The sequence below is a fragment of the Caretta caretta genome, chromosome 2 (genome assembly GCF_965140235.1).
Source record: "Caretta caretta isolate rCarCar2 chromosome 2, rCarCar1.hap1, whole genome shotgun sequence".
Lineage (NCBI taxonomy): Eukaryota > Metazoa > Chordata > Testudines > Cheloniidae > Caretta > Caretta caretta.
Genome location: NC_134207.1, coordinates 223,876,064 through 223,898,501, shown reverse-complemented (window position 1 = coordinate 223,898,501; position 22,438 = coordinate 223,876,064). Strand labels below are relative to the sequence as shown.

General features: G+C 40.9%; 1 protein-coding gene across 6 annotated transcripts in view; it reads left to right on the top strand.

The window, feature by feature from the left end:
* VPS50 (VPS50 subunit of EARP/GARPII complex) overlaps positions 1-22,438 on the top strand; it is a 198,629-nt gene that overhangs the window by 175,370 nt on the left and 821 nt on the right. For all 6 annotated transcript variants that reach the window (XM_048838154.2, XM_048838156.2, XM_048838153.2 and 3 more), the window contains 5 exons: positions 1,734-1,882; positions 3,929-4,025; positions 4,176-4,334; positions 8,762-8,883; positions 14,162-14,351. In XM_048838154.2, coding sequence (XP_048694111.1) covers positions 1,734-1,882; positions 3,929-4,025; positions 4,176-4,334; positions 8,762-8,883; positions 14,162-14,351 — 717 coding nt within the window. The remainder of the gene's footprint in view (positions 1-1,733; positions 1,883-3,928; positions 4,026-4,175; positions 4,335-8,761; positions 8,884-14,161; positions 14,352-22,438) is intronic.

Here is a 22,438-nt window from a genome sequence, read left to right as displayed (position 1 = left end):
CTCTATGGCACTGAAGTCTGGATGCAAATTTCATTAGCTGTTCCTTGTTCTGGCTACAATAAATGCATGTGTAAGTTAATTAGTTAGCATTGTATGTCTGGTTTGAGTTCAGTCAGAATCACGTTCAGGTTTCCACATGTAAAAGGACATTATGGGAGTACGTAACTTTTGTAGGGTATATGTAAGTTTTGTAGGGTAACTTATTTATTCAGCAATTTGGGCCAGGATGGAAGGGAGGGAATCTCACAGAAGTGTGGAATTCAGTGGATAAATGTGACCAAGAGACTTACTGGCAGAGACTCTTTTGAGTCTCCCTGGTGGTTTTAACCCCCTCAAAAGAGGGTGAAGTGTAGACTGTGGTCCAAGCTGTATGTCCTGGCCTGGGTGGGCTGAGAGATGTCTCTGTTTGGGTAGCCACCTTGACCTTGGGGTCTGCCAGTCAGGATAAAGTGTGGCTTGTGGTTGGGCCAGTCAGCCACAGATGCAGTTTTTTTGCCTGCGTTATCCCTAACTTGCGACACAATTTTGAAGGATCCTGTAGCCAACAGATTAGGTTGAGGATAGTGCTCAGGTTTGAAGAACAGCAGGGATCAGGTCTAGATTTGGTGTGTTGAAATATCATAAAACTTTGTGTCCAAATGACAGAAATCTTGCAAGATTGGGAAAACATGGAAATCTTATGAAATCAGCTAGTTCTGATGTGATTTTGCTCATCTTGGTTAACGTCAGAACTGAATCTCTCTGCTTTGGATGCTTTTATTTGCACAGCTAAAATTTTCCATTGTTTTCTAAAGGCTTGTCTACTCAGGAACACTCAGGAAAATTAATCTGAATTAAGTTTCAAAGTAGATTAGTTAAACCACATTAAATCCCCGTGTGGACAATCTGATTTAGAATTAAAGTGGTCTTAATTCAATCTAGTTTAATTCGCTTTGTGAATTAAGATAAAATTAATTAAGGCTTTGAATCGATTTTGAAAGTTAATTTGGATTAATTTTCTTGAGTGTCCCAGTGTAGCCATACCCTCAGTTTTGCATTTAGATATCTATGTAACTTGTTTGTCATAACCAGTTCCTTTCCTTGACCTCATGCATTTTTTTTTCTGTCTTGAGTCATGTACCAGCTGAGCATTATTTTCCTCTGCTTTTCCACTTAAGTAATATGAAAGTGAGATTTCTGCAGGATGGGAATTCCTACAGAATAAGGTCAGAGTTATTTTAAAAATATAATTTTCATTTGATTGTAAATTTTGGGACAGGTGAAAATCACAACCTAGAATAGAGAAGTCCCTTATTATCCACCAAACAGGGACAGCACTGGCAGCAGCAGTGTCAACTTCCCTACACTTTTCCTACTTGTGTATCTAAAGTCAGATTGTCTCTAGGGGTGAGAAGCTGGTTCACTGTCTATGCAGTTAAGTCAAACTGTGTATGGATAAACTGCCACATTTGGTGCAAACTGCATTAGTTTCTGTGGCCTGCATATCAGTCCACTAGGAACTGGACTGAGACGAGTCATTTCATCTGGGATACTAAATGTTCTAATGGTAACAACTTTGGTCACCATTGATCTGGATTGGATTTCACTGGCAACCTAGAATGGAGAGGCTTTATATCGTATCACCCATTCCCTGACATAATCAGTTGTCAAATTTGATTCAACTCTAGTTTGATGCTGAAATTCCATATTTTACAATTGATTAGTTTTTTCAGTCTTTTAAATTTTTGTTTTAGGAGGTCTCTACTGATACCACTGGCACCCTCACAGCTGCTGAAGAGAGAAAGGAGAAAGTGCCAAGCCCACACCTCAGTCATCTGGTAGTTTTAACATCTGGCAATACTCTGTATGGTTTGGCAGAGAGAGTGGTAGCCACGGAATCCTTGTAAGTTATTTACTGTAAACCACCTTTTTTAAAGCCACTGCAAGTAAATCCATGAGGTGTTTAAGATGGACCTCTCAAAAAGACAGGCAGTGACCATAATTATTTAGTCATAAAACACAATAAATAGATTGCTCTTTTCAAATAAATTAGAAGTAAATCACCAACTGATGGATGTTAACACCTAAGGAATCTAATATGATCTGATTTTCTGCATAAGACAAATTGAGGAATTTCAACCAGCGATTTCTGCTGCAAACCAAATAATTTGTGGTTGAACTAGGGAGTATATACTTTAGAAGGATATTCAGTCTTGATTTAAAAAATAATGGGATGATTGAGTCTGTACTGTTCATATAAAACCTTAAGTTAAAGTCTTCTGCATTGTAGTAAAGTGGAATGCAAGACTCAAATTGTTGCTTCACTTAAGTTTGGGATGTTTTATATAGTGTGTGGAAGAATTTTACTAATTAAAAAGGGATAATCACATACTTCAGTGAAGTGATGTATTTTATAGTTGAAATGATTTATGAACATTTTAGAGAGTCAGGTGAGAAATATGAAAACTGATTCCTCTACTTTTCTTAGTAATATCTTGCATGAAAACAAAATTTAAAAACAAATTAACTTTTCACTATTTTTAGTGTTTTTGTTTATTTTTTGGCTTTCATCTCAGCCTTGTCAGTGAAAGTAGGTTAATCCGTTTTAATTTTTTTTTGTCAGCTCTTAATCAGTTCCATTTTCTTACATGTTAGCAAAATGCTGTAATGTTTAGATTGCAAACATTGGGAAGGTTTTTGTTTGGTTGATTAAAATATTTGCGATGGAAATCGGGGAAAAAAGCAGAAAATCAACTTTTTTCTAATAAAACCTACTTCTATGAAAGATTTTGACTGGAGAATATACCCTTGAAGCTGTAAATGTGGTTCGCTAGTATATATGTGACATACAATTATTTCAGGATCCAGGTATATATTTAATAATAATAGTATTTTCTGTGAAAAAAGTAGAGAGAATCCTTGAAAGTAAGTTTGTGTGTGTGTGTGTAGGTAGACACACACACACACACACACATGTCCTCTCTCTCTCTCTGGTTATATATGTAGAGTTATACATATGACTAAAATAATGTTGTTATCTAGATTAATGACCCACATCTAACAGTTTGTGTGCAGCAGTGAAATGTTATGTTTTTTATCCTGAAAACAATTTTGATTTAATTAGTTTTTATGGTCATTGTCTAGTCCAACTACTACCTCAGAATATGAGTAGTTCCTTTGAAAAATAGCAAGGAAAAGCCAGATCCTATCACATCAGATATGATAAATGCTGAAAAGTGTTCCAGTGGGGATTTTTCTTTATATTAAAGTTTCTTAAGGGAAAAATATGCTTAAAATGCAAAGATTTTTTTTAAATTGAAAAGCATTCCTTCTTTGTGAGGTTTTTTTTTCTTGACTTCATTTAGCATTGAAAATTAAGGAATGCTACTAAACAGTTTTCTAACTGAATTTTGACAACAACGTTGTTGGAAACATGACTGTGTTAATGACAATGTAGAGTGCTTATAACCTTTTGCAGAAAGTGTGAAAGAGAGATGTTGGGGTTAATTAGTTTACTACAGATACAACCAAAAAGAATCAGCATGCTTGCATTTTTATAACATAGATGTTTATTTTTGTGCTTGGTTGGGAGATGGGAGGGGGGATTTCTTTCAATTCTAAAATAATTAGCAAGAATTTTGGTCTCATCCAAAGCACTGAAGTTATTGAAAATCTTTCCATTGACTTCAGCTGGCCTTGGATTAGACCCTTTATGTATGATCTACCATGATCCACATGGGAATGGAAAGGAGGAAAAGTATAAAATACTGAGTTAGGAGTTCCTGAGAGACTATTGACATAAAAGTGCAAAAAAAGTTTAAAGCTAAAAGCTTTCAAAGATGCTTTTATGTCTGGGCAGCTTCCAAGACCATTTGCTGCAAATAAATGAAAAGTAGATGCCCTTTAAATATTGTACTCGGATCAGAATGAATTTTATGTGCTTTCTTAGGGTGTTTTTGGCTGAGCAGTTTGAATTCCTTCAGTCGCATCTGGATGCTGTGATGCCTGCAGCCAAGAAACCCTTTCTCCAGCAATTCTACTCTCAGGTCAGGATTCTGCCATTCACTGTTCATTTTTAAACCAAAGTTTCATAATTTGTGCTATATTATGAGGGTGTTTTGCATGGTATTGTTGTACATTACTTTTTGTTAGCAAGAAATTCTGTTACACCGAATTCTATTTAACTTCTCTTTCAGACTGTGTCAACTGCCAGTGAACTACGGAAACCAATTTATTGGATTGTAGCTGCTAAAGCTATTGATTATGAACAGATGCTGCTCCTCATGGCTAATGTGAAGTGGGATGTGAAGGAGATCATGTCACAACACAACATATATGTTGATGCTCTTTTAAAGGTGAATATTTTCCTGGAAACACCTAGTGTATTAGATATAACCCTATAAAGCAATACAATTATTACTGTAATTCCTATGGTAAAGCTGTAGTAGAGACAAGATTAGAGGAATACAATGTGGTGATTTATTCTTGTTCGTTAGGATGGTGTGTACTTTCTGAATTCCTTTTTAGTCTTACTACTGGCAAAACACGGTAAACTTCTGGGTACATTTAATACTCCATTGTTGTCCATAGAGTCAGTTTTTCAGGTTATTAAAATTTATTGCCCATTAGCACTCTTTGGGTGGAAGAGATCATAGCTGAATAACTCTGCAGTTTCATTGAAGCTAAAACTCTGAATGGCAGGTGGAAGGCTAGTAGAAAGTAGTTGCATTGTTAAACACATCAGACATGGCCCGTGGATTCTTTTGAGGGGTTGTATCATCTGACATTTACCATAGATCCTGTAGGAGAAACGAGTCCTGCAAGTAATCCTAAAAGCATTAGAAGCCCTGCTTGGGCCTCTAAAGACAGGGCAAGAAAATGTACGTATCAGATACTAATATAAAGTTACAGGCTAGATTTTAAAAGGAACCTAAGACAGTTAGGCATTCAGCTTCCACTGAAAGCTGATGGAGAAATGGGCATCTTAATTGCCTAAGGCTCTTTATTACATATAAACTAGTGCTAGTGCTCTGGAGGAATTCCTCCCACATACAACACAGCATAATATATACTTTGCTTTAAATATATATTCACACCAATTTTAAATTACATGATGGTTTTTAGGAAATAATTACAATGTTAATGGCAGAAGCATTTTTCAGCTTGTTAAAGGGAAGTTGGAAGACTTCCTTTTTATGCAGTGAATTGTGAAATCTAGTGTATATTTTATAAAAATGCAGAGTCTATGCATTGTAACAGACACCTCTACACTTTTGTCCATTATATCCAGTCTCCACTTTTAAGGGAAAATATTGGAAAGAAGTGAGAATCTGCGAGTGAGAATGTATTATAGAAATGGAAGATGGTTGTAAATCTTTGCAGCTTGCCTTTGTTATGCTGTTTATTTTTAACTGGGCCCTTTGAAGGAATTTTTCTACTTATGGTTCAGTAGTGGAATGGCTTCCATGAACCACAGAACAGCGGATGTATTTGTTTGAGCCTCAGGACAAAAGTAAAGGCAATTTTATTCCATTGTGGTCTCTAGGTTATGTAACTAAAAATAGGTTTCAGAGTAGCAGCCGTGTTAGTCTGTATCTGTAAAAAGAAAAGGAGGACTTGTGGCACCTTAGAGACTAACAAATTTATTAGAGCATAAGCTTTTGTGAGCTACAGCTCACTTTGTCGGAAGAAGTGAGCTGTAGCTCACGAAAGCTTATGCTCTAATAAATTTGTTTGTCTCTAAGGTGCCACAAGTACTCCTTTCCTTGTAACTAAAAATAGTTTACAGATGGTAGTTTCTGAGTGACTATTTAATTGGTAAGAGAGAACTCTTTGCTACCTATACTGGCTGTCATCTTGAGAGCACTGACATTGAGTGTCTGACATAAACAATGTGTTGCATGTAATAGCCAATAGATTTTGCAGAAGTCTCCACCCAGTTATTCGCTGTGAATATCTACTTCTAAGGAAAGTAGATAAATTAGTTGGTTTCTTCCCTCGTGTTTCACCAATATGGAGTAATAGGCATCTTCGCCTTCATGATAGTAGATAGTTTGTCATTTAAGGCAAAAAAGTTTTGGTGCCTCAGCTTTCTTGTGGAAATGCTTTTAGCACTGTTGTCTTAGCCAAATACCAGTTGAGTATTTCAATCTCTCTACTAAAATTCCCCCTCTGTAGTTGTTGTTTTGTTTGTTTGTGTTTGTAAAAAAGTGCTAATTAACAGTCCTGGAACAAAGTCCTTTATTTAACTACAGAATAGGTATAGTCTGAGCAGCTTCAATACAAGCTTTTCCCTGCCCTACCACATCGGATTGCTTCAAGGCTGATCTAGAAAACTAACTCTGGGATGGGGGGATAGTTCACAGACAATATTTATTTAACACTTACAAAGGTGTCACTTGATACAAATGTTAGCAGACTTTTTTTTTTTTTAATGATGGAGACACTACCATGAGACCTACATGCTCATTTCACAAAAGTCTCCAAATAGCCACAGATACACATTAGTAACTACTATGAGTCATAGCTGAAATTGTCTGGACTGAATGAATTACCTGGAGCAGCATTTCATTGTATTTTCAGTTCAGTACGGTGTTCTATATTTACCAGCTTAAACTGTTACATAGTGTTGCCGTGTGCTGTTACAGTTAGCATGGTCCCCAGGGTTGGTTTCACTTCCGTGGTGAATGATGATCATAGAATATCAGGGTTGGAAGGGACCTCAGGAGGTCATCTAGTCCAACCCCCTGCTCAAAGCAGGACCAATCCCCAACTAAATCATCCCAGCCAGGGCTTTGTCAAGCCTGACCTTGAAAACCTCTAAGGAAGGAGATTCCACCACCTCCCTAGGTAACGTATTCCAGTGTTTCACCACCCTCCTAGTGAAAAAGCTTTTCCTAACATCCAACCTAAACGTCCCCCATTGCGACTTGAGACCATTACTCCTTGTTCTGTCATCTGCTACCACTGAGAACAGTCTAGATCCATCCTCTTTGGAACCCCCCTTCAGGTAGTTGAAAGCAGCTATCAAATCCCCCCTCATTCATCTCTTCTGCAGGCTAAACAATCCAAGTTCCCTCAGCCTCTCCTTGAAAGTCATGTGCGCCAGCCGTCTAATCATTTTTGTTGCCCTCCGCTGGACGTTTTCCAATTTTTCCACATCCTTCTTGTTGTGTGGGGCCCAAAACTGGACACAGTACTCCAGATGAGGCCTCACCAATGTCAAATAGAGGGGAACGATCACGTCCCTCGATCTGCTGGCAATACCCCTACTTACACAGCCCAAAATGCTATTGGCCTTCTTGGCAATAAGGGCACGCTGTTGACTCATATCCAGCTTTTCGTCCACTGTAACCCCTAGGTCCTTTTCTGCAGAACTGCTGCCGAGCCATTCGGTCCCTAGTCTGTAGCGGTGCATGGGGTTCTTCCGTCCTAAGTGCAGGACTCTGCACTTGTCCTTGTTGAATCTCATCAGATTTCTTTTGGCCCAATCCTCTAAGTTCTAGGTCCCTCTGTATCCTATCACTATCCTCCAGCGTATCTACCGCTCCTCCCAATATAGTGTCATCTGCAAACTTGCTGAGGGTGCAATCCATGCCATCCTCCAGATCATTAAAGAAGATATTGAACAGAACCGACCCTTGGGGCACTCTGCTAGATACCGGCTGCCAACTAGACATAGAGCCATTGATCACTACCCGTTGAGCCCGACAACCTAGCCAGCTTTCTATCCACCTTATAGTCCATTCATCCAGCCCATAGTTCTTTAATTTGCTGGCAAGAATACTGTGGGTATTATATGTGGGTATTGTAAGAATACTGTGGGTATCATAGTCCTGGATGGGTGTAACTATTAAAGTAATTTGGAATTATCTGGCATTAAAGGTTCCCTATGAATGGAGAAAACTATTAAATTTCCTTGCTACTCTTGCAGAGTTAGATAACACAGGTAGTTGATTGGGAATAAATGGATCATCACTGGATTTTTTTTCACTGGTTGTAGGTTGGATTTCATATTAGGGCCAACATTTTTACATTTCAGGTTTCAGAGTAACAGCCATGTTAGTCTGTATTTGCAAAAAGAAAAGGAGTACTTGTGGCACCTTAGAGACTAACCAATTTATTTGAGCATAAGCTTTCATGAGCTACAGCTCACTTCGTCGGATGCAACTAAATCCACACTTAGATATCTAAGAAATAATACTGTAAATGATTCATCAGTAGATGAATAGAAATTGGTATGCTCTCAATCTTGCTTACTATTATTCATAGATATTAAGGTCAGAAGGGACCATTATGATCATCTAGTCTGACCTCCTGTACAACGCAGGCTAAAGAATCTCACCCTCCCACTCCTGCGAAAAACCTCTCACCTATGTCTGAGCTATTGAAGTCCTCAAATCGTAGTTTAAAGACTTCAAGGAGCGGAGAATCCTCCAGCAAGTGACCCGTGCCCCATGCTAAGAGGAAGGCGAAAAACCTTCAGGGCCTCTTCTAATCTGCCCTGGAGGAAAATTCCTTCCTGACCCCAAATATGGCGATCAGCTAAACCCTGAGCATATGGGCAAGATTCACCAGCCAGATACCCAGGAAAAATTTTCTGTAGTAACTCAGATCCCACCTCTTTATCCCTGTAACCTTTTTACTTTAAGCGCCTTTTGTTTTGCTCTCTTACACACCTTTTCTGGTTCATCTCTCTGCATCTTTTCCTCCTCGCTAGGTAAGTGTACATGTATTCATTCTTTTATGCTCATGGAATAATGTATTATTTTTATTTCACCAGGAATTTGAACAGTTTAACAGAAGGATGAATGAGGTATCTAAAAGAGTCCGTATTCCATTGCCAGTGTCAAATATTCTTTGGGAGCATTGTATCCGACTAGCCAATAGAACTATTGTGGAAGGGTAAGTGGCCTACAAACGCCTCTGTAAAGTTAGTCTTCAGTAAATATTTCTTTAATGGCAATGTTTGTAAGGTGAGGGCCTTAGATTCCATAAAGCAGTGAACTCCACTTTTGTGGACTCTTGCACCTGATGTCAGCGAGGATCTTCACAGGCACAGGAGCTTGAATCCATGGAATTCATTATGGGATTGGGCCCTAAAATATACTAACAGGGGTGGGGGTGTGCAGACACATGGCTATTACTGATGATTGACACTGTATAGTGCCCAAAATTGTGGACATAAAATAAGACACATCCTTTTCTTAAATACCTTACAGTCTTTAGTGGACCATACTTCAACAAAGTAGTGAGGAGAAGAGATCAACACAGAACAGAATCTAATACAAATATATGATATAATGGTAGCTAGATTACCGTGCTTCTGTCTGGTGATGCCCTTGCCAGGAAGGGCATGGAGACTTGCTAACATAGAGTTCCATCCTGAAGAACAGCCTAGCAGTACCACTAAGATGCGAGGGAGCAGAAAGCTTCCAGCCCATTCACCCACTATTGTTTGTGGTAGGGAGAGATAGGAAAACAAGCGTGGGGCTCAGCCATACCCCCAACAGGGACTGTGAATGGAGGGTTCTTCCAATACTGGGGGCAGCCAGTTTGTGCTCAGCAGCATGTGTTCTGACATTTTGTTATTTGTTTGTTTGTTCTTGTCCACTCACCAGTGGCTCTCACTACACCTCTCTTCTGTATCATGATATCTGCCATCCTCCTCCTTCCCCTTCCTTCCCGCTCACTCTATCTTCCTTCCTCATTACCCTCACACGTTTAGAGTTCCAATCACCTCAGCCCACTACTTTTTCCCTTTTCAACTTGATCTTTCGTCTCCTGCCAGCATAAGCCTAGATCCCACATCTGCATCCTCCTCCTCTTCACCTCTGGTGACATTTACCCAAACCCTGCCCTTACCTCTCTACCCACCCTCTCCACTTCCAACCCATAGCCGCCACCACCACCACCACAACAGCTCTCCTCATACCAACCATCCTATCTGAATGTCCATTCTCCTCTGTCTTCCCCTTCTCTTGCTGTCTCTGGAACATCCACTCCAGCTCTAAAAAGATCACAGCCATCCATAATCCCTTCGTATCCTGCTCCCTCTATCTCTTGGCTTTTACAGAGACCTGGATCCCTACATCTGACATTGCTTCTTCAGGTGCCATCTCTTACAGAGGCCCTTTCTTCTCTCTCACTCCTTACCTTGAACGAGACTGCGATGGGAATATTGGCCCTCACCATTCCCTTTCTTGCTGCTTCCAATCCCTCCCTTTCTCCTCCCTCAACTCTTTCTCCTCTTTTGAACACCACTGCATCCACCTCGTCTCTCCTCTACCCCTCCATGTTGCTGCCAGGCCTACACTAGTGCCCACCCAGCTTCTCCCCATCAATTGTTCTTCCTGATTTCAGCTCCTGATGCTCGCTTTCTCTTCTCCTCGTAATCTCCTATACTGATCCTCTGTGACTTCAGCTTCCATGTTAATGACCCATCTGACCCCTTAGCTATACATCTCCTCACCCTCACCTCCTCATTTGGCCTGCAGCCCTGCTTCAACTCTCCCATTCACCAAAAAGCCATTCACTTGACTTGTTTCAGAGTAACAGCTGTGTTAGTCTGTATTCGCAAAAAGAAAAGGAGTACTTTTGGCACCTTAGAGACTAACCAATTTATTTGAGCATAAGCTTTCGTGAGCTACAGCTCACTTCATCGGATGCATACTGTGGAAACTGCAGAAGACAATATATACACAGAGACCATGAAACAATACCTTCTCCCACCCCACTCTCCTGCTGGTAATAGCTTATCCAAAGTGACCACTCTCCCTACAATGTGCGTCATAATCAAGGTGGGCCATTTCCAGCACAAATCCAGGTTTTCTCACCCCCCCACCCCCATACACACACAAACTCACTCTCCTGCTGGTAATAGCTCATCCAAACTGACCACTCTTCTTACAATGTGTATGATAATCAAGGTGGGCCATTTCCAGCATAAATCCAAGTTTAACCAGAACGTCGGGGGGGGGGGGGGGAGGGAGGGAGGAAAAAACAAGGGGAAATAGGCTACCTTGCATAATGACTTAGCCACTCCCAGTCTCTATTTAAGCCTAAATTAATAGTATCCAATTTGCAAATGAATTCCAATTCAGCAGTTTCTCGCTGGAGTCTGGATTGAAGCTTTTTTGTTGTAAGATAGCGACCTTCATGTCTGTAATTGCGTGACCAGAGAGATTGAAGTGTTCTCCGACTGGTTTATGAATGTTATAATTCTTGACATCTGATTTGTGTCCATTCTTTTACGTAGAGACTGTCCAGTTTGACCAATGTACATGGCAGAGGGGCATTGCTGGCACGTGATGGCATATATCACCGCATTTGCTCCAACCCCTCAGACAGAGACAAACACCTACAAGATCTCTATCAAGCATTCTTACAACTACAATACCCACCTGTAGAAGTGAAGAAACAGATTGATAGAGCCAGAAGAGTTTCCAGAAGTCACCTACTGCAGGACAGGCCTAACAAAGAAAATAACAGAACGCCACTAGCCGTCACCTTCAGCCCCCAACTAAAACCCCTCCAACGCATTAAGGATCTACAGCCTATCCTAAAGGATGACCCAACACTCTCACAAATCTTGAGAGACAGGCCAGTCCTTGCCTACAGACAGCCCCCCAACCTGAAGCAAATACTCACCAACAACCACATACCACACAACAGAACCACTAACCCAGGAACCTATCCTTGCAACAAAGCCCATTGCTAACTGTGCCCGCATATCTATTCAGGGGACACCATCACAGGGCCTAATAACATCAGCCACACTATCAGAGGCTCGTTCACCTGCACATCCACCAATGTGATATATGCCATCATGTACCAGCAATGCCCCTCTGCCATGTACATTGGTCAAACTGGACAGTCTCTACGTAAAAGAATAAATGGACACAAATCAGATGTCAAGAATTATAACATTCATAAACCAGTCGGAGAACACTTCAATCTCTCTGGTCACGCAATTACAGACATGAAGGTCGCTATCTTAAAACAAAAAAACTTCAAATCCAGACTCCAGCGAGAAACTGCTGAATTGGAATTCATTTGCAAATTGGATACTATTAATTTAGGCTTAAATAGAGACTGGGAGTGGTTAAGTCATTATGCAAGGTAGCCTATTTCCCCTTGTTTTTTCCTCCCCCCCCCCCCCCCCCCCCCCGACGTTCTGGTTAAACTTGGATTTATGCTGGAAATGGCCCACCTTGATTATCATACACATTGTAAGGAGAGTGGTCAGTTTGGATGAGCTATTACCAGCAGGAGAGTGAGTTTGTGTGTGTGGGGGGGGTGGTGGTGAGAAAACCTGGATTTGTGCTGGAAATGGCCCACCTTGATTATCATGCACATGGTAAGGAGAGTGGTCACTTTGGATGAGCTATTACCAGCAGGAGAGTGGGGTGGGAGGAGGTATTGTTTCATGGTCTCTGTGTATATAATGTCTTCTGCAGTTTCCACAGTATGCATCCGATGAAGTGAGCTGTAGCTCACGAAAGCTTATGCTCAAATAAATTGGTTAGTCTCTAAGGTGCCACAAGTACTCCTTTTCTTTTCACTTGACTTGGTCGTCCCCTCTTTGACTATTACGTGGCCTCTTTCAGCATTGCCCATCAGCCTCACCCTCATGCCCTCTCATTCAGTCTTTCCATGACTCCAGTCCATCAGCACTGATGATGTCTCATCTGCTCTCCACCCTCCCCTTCCCTTTGTTATATCAATATGACTTGATTCTCTCCATGCTTTCGTGTCCTGCACTGTAACTCTTCTGCCCTCCTCTCCCATCACAAGGTCTTCGCTGCCAACCCCCAGCCCTGGATCATTCCCAGTATCCGCTTCCTCCCTTCCTGCCCTCATGCTGCTGAGCATCTCTTGCAGAAATCCTGTGAAAGGCTGATTTCTTCCACTGCAAATTCATTCTCTCGTCCTTCAGGTCTGCCATCTTCCTTGCTAAACAGCTTTATTTCTCCCAATTAATTGAACCCCACACCTACAATCCCAGCTGCATTTTCACCACCTTTGATTCACTCCTCAAATTGTCCCCTCCCTCTACCGCCACTTCTCTTTCTGCACAGGATCCCACTGATTTTTTCCAAGAGAAAATTGACAGAGAATGACATGACCTTTCCTTTCCTTCTTTTCCCCCTTCTACTCCTACGATGCTCTCCTGCATACGTGACAGGAGAAAAGTAGAAGTTTCTTGTCTGTTCTCATCCTCTAATATCCTCCACTTGCCCCAGTGATGCCATCCTCAGCCCATCTCCTTTGCACCCACTCTCATCCTATCCCTTAGTCTTCTTAACCTCTTAGTCTCCGCTGTCTCTTCACTTCAAATTACAAACATGCTGTAGTCTTGCCCATCTTGAATCCATTTATATTGATGCTGCAAAGATCATTTTCCTAGCCTGTCACTTTGACCATGTCATCTTCTCTTTGAATCCCTCCTCTGGTTGCCTCTTCCCTTCTCTATTGCATCAAACGTAAGCTGTTTGTTTTCACTTTCAAGGCCTGTCATGACCTATCCCTACCCTACCTCTCATCTCTGATTCAATATGAAAATGTTGACTCTTGCCTCTGATTGGCCCACAGTGCCAGCCTCCATCACCCACTTGTCAAATTGTCAGACAAGCACCTTCACGGTTTATCCCATGTTGCCCTTCACGTTTGGGAGGAGCTCTCTGTAAATGTCTCTGATGCTACCACATTATCCTCCTCCAAATTTCTCCTTGAAACTTTTTTGTTGTTGTTGCCATGATGCCTAAAAAAAACGTTGACAACAGTTAGGCTGTTCATGTGCTGAGACCACTGCCTGTCTTGCTGACCAATGCTGTTTCATTGTTTCCTGGGACTCCTCTTTCTCTCTTTAGCCACCTGTTGTCTCTTGTCTTATATTTGGACTGTAAATTCTTTGGGGCAGGGACTGTCTTTTTGTTCTGTTTGTACAGCACAGGGGTCCATGAGTGGGAGGGACTCCTAGGTGCAATGGTAATACAGATAATAAACAGTGAGAATAATTTTGCATCTGGAAGAGTGAGGGAGTGAACTCTTAGCCCTCAGGTTCACCTAATTAAATGCATCCTTATAGTTTTAAGGCCTAAGATACAAATGAATCCCACTTATCTCACATATGTTGTTCACTTCCTTTTAGTCATTTCTCTTCACTTGTTACCCATTTTAGTTATGCCAATGTCAAGAAGTGTAGCAATGAAGGGCGTGCCCTGATGCAATTGGACTTCCAGCAGTTTTTAATGAAGCTAGAAAAGCTAACAGACATTAGGCCTATTCCAGATAAGGAATTTGTGGAGACCTACATTAAAGCTTACTATCTGACTGAAAATGACATGGAGCGCTGGATCAAGGAGCACAGGGTAAGAGTTGAATTTTGATACTTTTTTTTTTTTATCAAGAGGATTTTTTTCATGATAATGGTATCACATTAATAACAATACACTCTTTCAGTGCTATAGTGTGTGTGTAATATGTACATGGCTACTGATTTTTCCATTGCACACATGGATCACCAAACATGCTTCAATCATTTTTTGTACCTAAGGTGCCATAATTTTCCATTATAAGCCTTTAATACATATAAATGCATATTCACAGAGAGAAAATATGGAAGATCTATCCATGTCTCATAATGGTGTGTACCAAACAAATATCTAGCTTATTAAGTGAAGAGTTACTGTTAATCTTTTATACATGGCACCAGAGTACCTTGGGTGAGGGGGAACCCTCATCAGTCTACTTTATCATCTTCCAAGTCCTTCCTTATAACTAATTTGTGCTGGGATGTCTACAGAATCCTGCCATTGCATTGGTAACAGCCTGGTAGGTGGTGAGCTTCATTGTGCACACAGCTAATCTATATGGATATGTGCTCGCTCATTATTAATTCATCCTCTGTCCTTCCTTCCTTCCCCTTCCCATTTGATAGTTTCATCTCCCTCTTGCATCTTCTGATTAGCCTATATTTTAAGTAGGACTGTCAAGCAATTAAAAAAATTAATCGTGATTAATCGCATTGTTAAACAATAGAATACCATTCATTTAAATATTCTGGATGCATTCTACATTTTCAAATATATTGAATTCAATTAGAACACAAAATACAAAGTGTACAGAGCTCACTTCATATTTATTTTTGATTACAAGTATTTGCACTGTAAAAAATAAAAATGAATAGTTTTTTTCAAGTCACCTAATACAAGTACTGTAGTGCAATCTCTTTATCATGAAAGTTGAACTTACAAATGTAGAATTATGTAAAAAAAACCCCACTGCATTCAAAAATAAAACAATGTCAAATTTTAGAGCCTGCAAGTCCACTCAGTCCTACTTTTTCTTTAGGAAAAGTCCAATTGCTCAGACAAACAAGTTTGTTTACATTTGTAGTAGATAAAGCTGTCCGCTTTTTGTTTACAATGCCACCTGCAAGTGAGAACAGGCTTTCTCATGGGACTGTTGTAGCTGGCATTGCAAGATATTTACGTGCCAGATGCACTTAAGATTCATATGTCCCTTCATGCTTCAACCACCATTCCAGGGTACATGTGTCCATGCTGATGATGCGTTCTGCTTGATGACAATCCAAAGCAGTACGGACCGACACATGTTCATTTTCATTATCTGAGTCAGATGCCACCAGCAGAAGGTGGATTTTCTTTTTTGGTAGTTCGGGTTCTGTAGTTTCTGCATCGGAGTGTTGCTCTTTTAAGACTTCTGAAAGCATGCTCCACACCTCGTCCCTCTCAGATTTTGGAAGGCACTTCAGATTCTTAAACCTTGGGTTGAGTGCTGTAGCTATCTTTAGAAATCTCTTATTGGTACCTTCTTTGCGTTTTGTCAAATCTGCAGTGAAAGTGTTCTTAAAATGAACATGTGCTGGGTCATCATCTGAAACTGCTATAACATCAAATATATGGCAGAATGTGGGTAAAACAGGTCAGGGGACATAAAATTATCCCACAAGGAGTTTAGTTACAAATTTAATTTACGCATTATTTTTGTAATGAGTGTCATCAGCATGGAAGCATGTGCTCTAGAATGGTGGCCGAAGCATGAAGGAGCATACAAATGTTCAGCATATGTGGCACATATATACCTTGCAATGCCAGGTACAAAAGTGCCAGGCAAATGCCTGTTCTTATTTTCTGGTGACATTGTAAATAAGAAGAGGGCAGCAATATCTCCTGTAAATGTAAACAAACTTGTTTGGCTTAGCGATTGGCTGAACAAGAAGTAGGACTGAGTAGACTTGTAGGCTCTGAAATTTTACATTGTTTTGTTTTTGAGTGTAGTTATGTAACAACAAAATCTACATTTGTAAGTTTCACTTTCAGGACAAAGAGATTGCACTACAATACTTATATGAGGTGAATTGAAAAATACTATTTCCTTTGTTTAGCATTTTTACAGTGCAAATATTTCTAATAAAAATAATATACACTTTGATTTCAATTACAACACAGAATACAATATATATGAAAATGTAGAAAAACATCCAAAATATTTAATAAATTTCAATTGGTATTCCATTGTTTAACAGTGCGATTAAAACTGCGATTAATCGCAATACATTTTTTTAATGACAATTTTTTTGAGTTAATCCCATGAGTTAACTGCAATTAGTCGACAGCCCTAAAATGTTAAGCTCTTTAGATCATGGACTGTCTAGTTAATACGTGTTTGTGCACAATGGGACCCTGACTGGGGCCGACTGTGTAAGCCTAATATAAGCAAAACTAACAACCAACAGCTCAGCCTTATTCAAGACCTGATGCTGGCAAGATTTGGTAAGCCAACCAGCTGCTCTGAGTCCAATAAAATAGAGAAGTAGAACAGAATATCACCTGCAAATTAGAGACACCCCAGCAGCATTGAATACATGTTTCTTGTTTATGTATGCTAAACCTAATCATAAAATAAGTGTCTGTGCCACCCTCTCAGTGCGCTTACCTAAGCTATTTATTGTGAAAATTACACTAATAGATTGGTAAATGTGTGTATTTACTGTTAGGGTGGCATAAGCAATTAGGTGTAAGAATTAAAGCCCTCCACAACAAGCATAATAATAATAATAATGAAATCCCTTCTTGCCCTCAATCCTCTGCTCTCCAAATGCTGTGGAGAACATATGGATGCTGCAGGTGTTAGCCAAAAGATTGAGGTCTAGATTGTAGCAGACCGAAAAAAGGGGAGCAGAGAGATAAGAGACGCTCAAGCAACACAGTCCACAGGTGCATAAAAAACTCCTTCTAATCAGTGGTGTCCCAGGTGGCAGTTAAGTTTAAGAGTGTGTGTATAAACGTTTTCTCCCTATCCATTGTTAGACAGAGAAGGCCAGATAATACTACCAGTGTGGTTCCTACCCCAAACCCAGATCTAAAACCTATTGAACCAGTGTCTAGGACCTCTGAGGACGCCACAAACTGCCTAAGTTGTCTCTCCAGCACATGCTCAATAACCTTTACAAAAAACAGGAGTTAGGAATAGCTTGGTCAGTAGTTAGCAAACCTGTCAACATGAAGAGTTGGATTCCTGAACAAAGGTCTCACAGCGGCCTTTTCAAGAATAATAGTCCCCTGTCGACCTTAAGGGGACATTGACAGTCTCCACCACAGTGGACCTAGTGGCGGCCTTCACCAACTGAAATGGGGTCATCTTGATGGTTGTAGTTTGAAGCGCTCTTAACCAGCTACAATGGACAACAAAATAAAACCCTTTGGTACTTCCGCACAAGAAGACTGTAGGGCAGATGAGTGGTCTCCCTATATAGCACTCTGTGTTCACTTGACAGGGATGTAACAGCCAGTCAGGAACAGCTCTTTCCTTTTCCTTTGAGTCTGCTACTTTGACAGCAGTACTCCATGAACAGTTGTAACAAAGACAGTTGATGGATGGATCAAGAGGACTGGAGGGGCTTCTTAGAAAGCACTGAATAATGAAATATGGTTGGTGGGCTAAATGGCGACAGCATAAGTCTAAAATATTTCAAGGGTCAGAACAGGAAGGAAGGAGAGGAAATGCTGAGAGAGGTATAGGGTGTATATGTAGAAGTAAGGATACAATTAAGAAAGGGAAAACTTGGGCTGAATATCCGGATAATCTTCCTGAAAAATCTAAAAGTTGTATAATACTTCCATGGGAAGGGCTGAGAACTCCTCCTTCATTTGGAGCATTTATAACCAGACCAGACAATACACTGATAGAAGTATGCTAGAGGACAGACCAGCCCTGGCAGGGGAGGATGGACTGGATGATCTACTAGGACTTTTCAAGAAGAAAAGGAGTACTTGCGGCACCTTAGAGACTAACCAATTTATTTGAGCATAAGCTTTCGTGAGCTACAGCTCACTTCATCAGATGCATACTGTGGAAAGTGTAGAAGATCTTTTTATACACACAAAGCATGAAAAAATACCTTCCCCCACCCCACTCTCCTGCTGGTAATAGCTTATCTAAAGTGATCACTCTCCTTACAATGTATATGATAATCAAGTTGGGCCATTTCCAGCACAAATCCAGGTTTTCTCCTCCCCCACCTCCCCCCAAACCCACTCTCCTGTTGGTAATAGCTTATCTAAAGTGACCACTCTCCTTACAATGTGTATGATAATCAAGGTGGGCCATTTCCAGCACAAATCCAGGGTTTAACAAGAATATCTGAGGGGGGGGAGGTAGGAAAAAACAAGGGGAAATAGGTTACCTTGCATAATGACTTAGCCACTCCCAGTCTCTATTCAAGCCTAAGTTAATTGTATCCAATTTGCAAATGAATTCCAATTCAACAGTCTCTTGCTGGAGTCTGGTTTTGAAGTTTTTTTGTTGTAATATCGCAACTTTCATGTCTGTAATCGCATGACCAGAGAGATTGAAGTGTTCTCCGACTGGTTTATGAATGTTATAATTCTTGACATCTGATTTGTGTCCATTTATTCTTTTACGTAGAGACTGTCCAGTTTGACCAATGTACATGGCAGAGGGGCATTGCTGGCACATGATGGCATATATCACATTGGTGGATGTGCAGGTGAACGAGCCTCTGATAGTGTGGCTGATGTTATTAGGCCCTGTGATGGTGTCCCCTGAATAGATATGCGGGCACAGTTGGCAACGGGCTTTGTTGCAAGGATAGGTTCCTGGGTTAGTGGTTCTGTTGTGTGGTATGTGGTTGCTGGTGAGTATTTGCTTCAGGTTGGGGGGCTGTCTGTAGGCAAGGACTGGCCTGTCTCTCAAGATTTGTGAGAGTGTTGGGTCATCCTTCAGGATAGGTTGTAGATCCTTAATAATGCGTTGGAGGGGTTTTAGTTGGGGGCTGAAGGTGACGGCTAGTGGCGTTCTGTTATTTTCTTTGTTAGGCCTGTCCTGTAGTAGGTGACTTCTGGGAACTCTTCTGGCTCTATCAATCTGTTTCTTCACTTCCACAGGTGGGTATTGTAGTTGTAAGAATGCTTGATAGAGATCTTGTAGGTGTTTGTCTCTGTCTGAGGGGTTGGAGCAAATGCGGTTGTATCGCAGAGCTTGGCTGTAGACAATGGATCGTGTGGTGTGGTCAGGGTAAAAGCTGGAGGCATGTAGCTAGTAATAGCGGTCAGTAGGTTTCCGGTATAGGGTGGTGTTTATGTGACCATTGTTTATTAGCACTGTAGTGTCCAGGAAGTGGATCTCTTGTGTGGACTGGACCAGGCTGAGGATGATGGTGGGATGGAAATTGTTGAAATCACGGTGGAATTCCTCAAGGGCTTCTTTTCCATGGGTCCAGATGATGAAGATGTCATCAATATAGCGCAAGTAGAGTAAGGGCGTTGGGGGACGAGAGCTGAGGAAGTGTTGTTCTAAGTCAGCCATAAAAATGTTGGCATACTGTGGGGCCATGCGGGTAACCATAGCAGTGCTGCTGATTTGAAGGTATACATTGTCCCCAAATGTAAAATAGTTATGGGTAAGGACAAAGTCACAAAGTTAAGCCACCAGGTTAGCCGTGACATTATCGGGGATAGTGTTCTTGACAGCTTGTAGTCCATCTTTGTGTGGAATGTTGGTGTAGAGGGCTTCTACATCCATAGTGGCCAGGATGGTGTTATCAGGAAGATCACCGATGGATTGTAGTTTCCTCAGGAAGTCAGTGGTGTCTCGAAGGTAGCTGGGAGTGCTGGTAGCGTAGGGCCTGAGGAGGGAGTCTACATAGCCAGACAATCCTGCTGTCCGGGTGCCAATGCCTGAGATGATGGGGCGCCCAGGATTTCCAGGTTTATGGATCTTGGGTAGTAGATAGAATATCCCAGGTCGGAGTTCCAGGGGTGTGTCTGTGCGGATTTGATCTTGTGCTTTTTCAGGGAGTTTCTTGAGCAAATGCTATAGTTTCTTTTGGTAACTCTCAGTGGGATCAGAGGGTAATGAGCAAATAGTCACCAGCAACCACATATCACACAACAGAACCACTAACCCAGGAACCTATCCTTGCAACTGTGCCCACATATCTATTCAGGGGACAACATCACAGGGCCTAATAACATCAGCCACACTATCAGAGGCTCGTTCACCTGCACATCCACCAATGTGATATATGCCATCATGTGCCAGCAATGCCCCTCTGCCATGTACATTGGTCAAACTGGACAGTCTCTACGTAAAAGAATAAATGGGCACAAATCAGATGTCAAGAACTATAACATTCATAAACCAGTTGGAGAACACTTCAATCTCTCTGGTCACGCGATTACAAACATGAAAGTTGCGATATTACAACAAAAAAACTCCAAAACCAGACTCCAGTGAGAGACTGTTGAATTGGAAATCATTTGCAAATTGGATACAATTAACTTAGGCTTGAATAGAGACTGGGAGTGGCTAAGTCATTATGTAAGGTAACCTATTTCCCCTTGTTTTTTCCTACTCTCCCCCTCCTCAGACGATCTTGTTAAACCCTGGATTTGTGCTGGAAATGGCCCACCTTGATTATCATATACATTGTAAGGAGAGTGATCACTTTAGATAAGCTATTACCAGCAGGAGAGTGGGGTGGGGGGAGGTATTTTTTCATGCTTTGTGTGTATAAAAAGATCTTCTACACTTTCCACAGTATGCATCCGATGAAGTGAGCTGTAGCTCACGAAAGCTTATGCTCAAATAAATTGGTTAGTCTCTAAGATGCCGCAAGTACTCCTTTTCTTTTTGCGAATACAGACTAACACGGTTGTTACTCTAGGACTTTTCAGTCGCTAATTCTTGACAGACTGAGAGTCCAACATTTCTTCAGAATTTCTCTATCTAATACTGTAAGTAATGACTTTTGAGTGTAAGTAGTCTTTTCTCAGGCCAGTTATATAACTGTACACTCCTTTAAGCCTGTTGGAGCTCTGTCCGAAATACTGTACAACAGCCATCCCTTCAAAGAGCCACTCTTATGTCTAAGTGGGTTAATGAGCCGAGGTTGGCTCATCAATGAGAGAGCAGAATCCTTTCCAAGCATGATCATCAGCATGATTGTTGGGGGTGTTTCAGTCAAACACTGCCTGCCCAGTACAGCCTTGTTAGTACAGACAGCAGTGTATTCTGAGGAGGTGAAGCTGGTACAGTATTGTGATCCAAGTACAAGAAAATTGCCATATGTTGACTAAAATATTTGAAAAATCTTCCACAATCCTGGCTAATGAGGTACACAGAAAAGAATTTGAGAAATTGGGACTTTTTGCGTTAGTTTCCATAGTTCACACACCAGAACAGCATTTAAATAACTGTGAGCTGGAGGAGCATAATGGGTAATGACCTGCAAAGACGTCCATTATATGCTGCCGTTGGAACTCTGGGAAACAAGGGGAAAGGAGATCGGTCAGTTTTGTGGAAAGCTTTTTCTCACTGTTAGCCTCCATCCTTTAACAAAGTTTAAGACATCTGAGAAGTTGCATGGAACATGAAGTACACTGATTAATCATCCGAAACGAATGTTTATAATTAAGCTATAAATTTTAGTTTCTCCGCCTCTGCAAATGGACTTTTAAGACAAAGTAATAAAGCAGGAAAAAAAAAAGGCAAAAGAAGCATAGTTTTTTCCTTCATCCAAAATGCTGAGCCAGAATCCAAATTACTGTCTTAGCTATTTCTTCATCTGTGTTTGGATAGTGTCTAGCGCACACTGGGCGCTACTGCAGTCTAAACAATCAATAACTGTACTGTTTGGGGCCACACACTGTTAGGATTAAAAGTCTTTTGAAATGATACATTGAATCTATGTTTCAGGATTACTTTGAATCCAGCTGGAAGTTTGCTTTACTTGCGTGAAAGCAATGCATTTGCCTCATTATATCTTGAGCTATGAGAAATAGGAAGGAGTCATTTGTTGACCTACATTGAATAATTCTCATTTGTATTTGCTGGTGGAGCTTACATTTTGGAGTCTCTTTTTCAGCAAAATGGGAATTCTGGCAAATCTGATGTTTTTACAGGTGTTAAA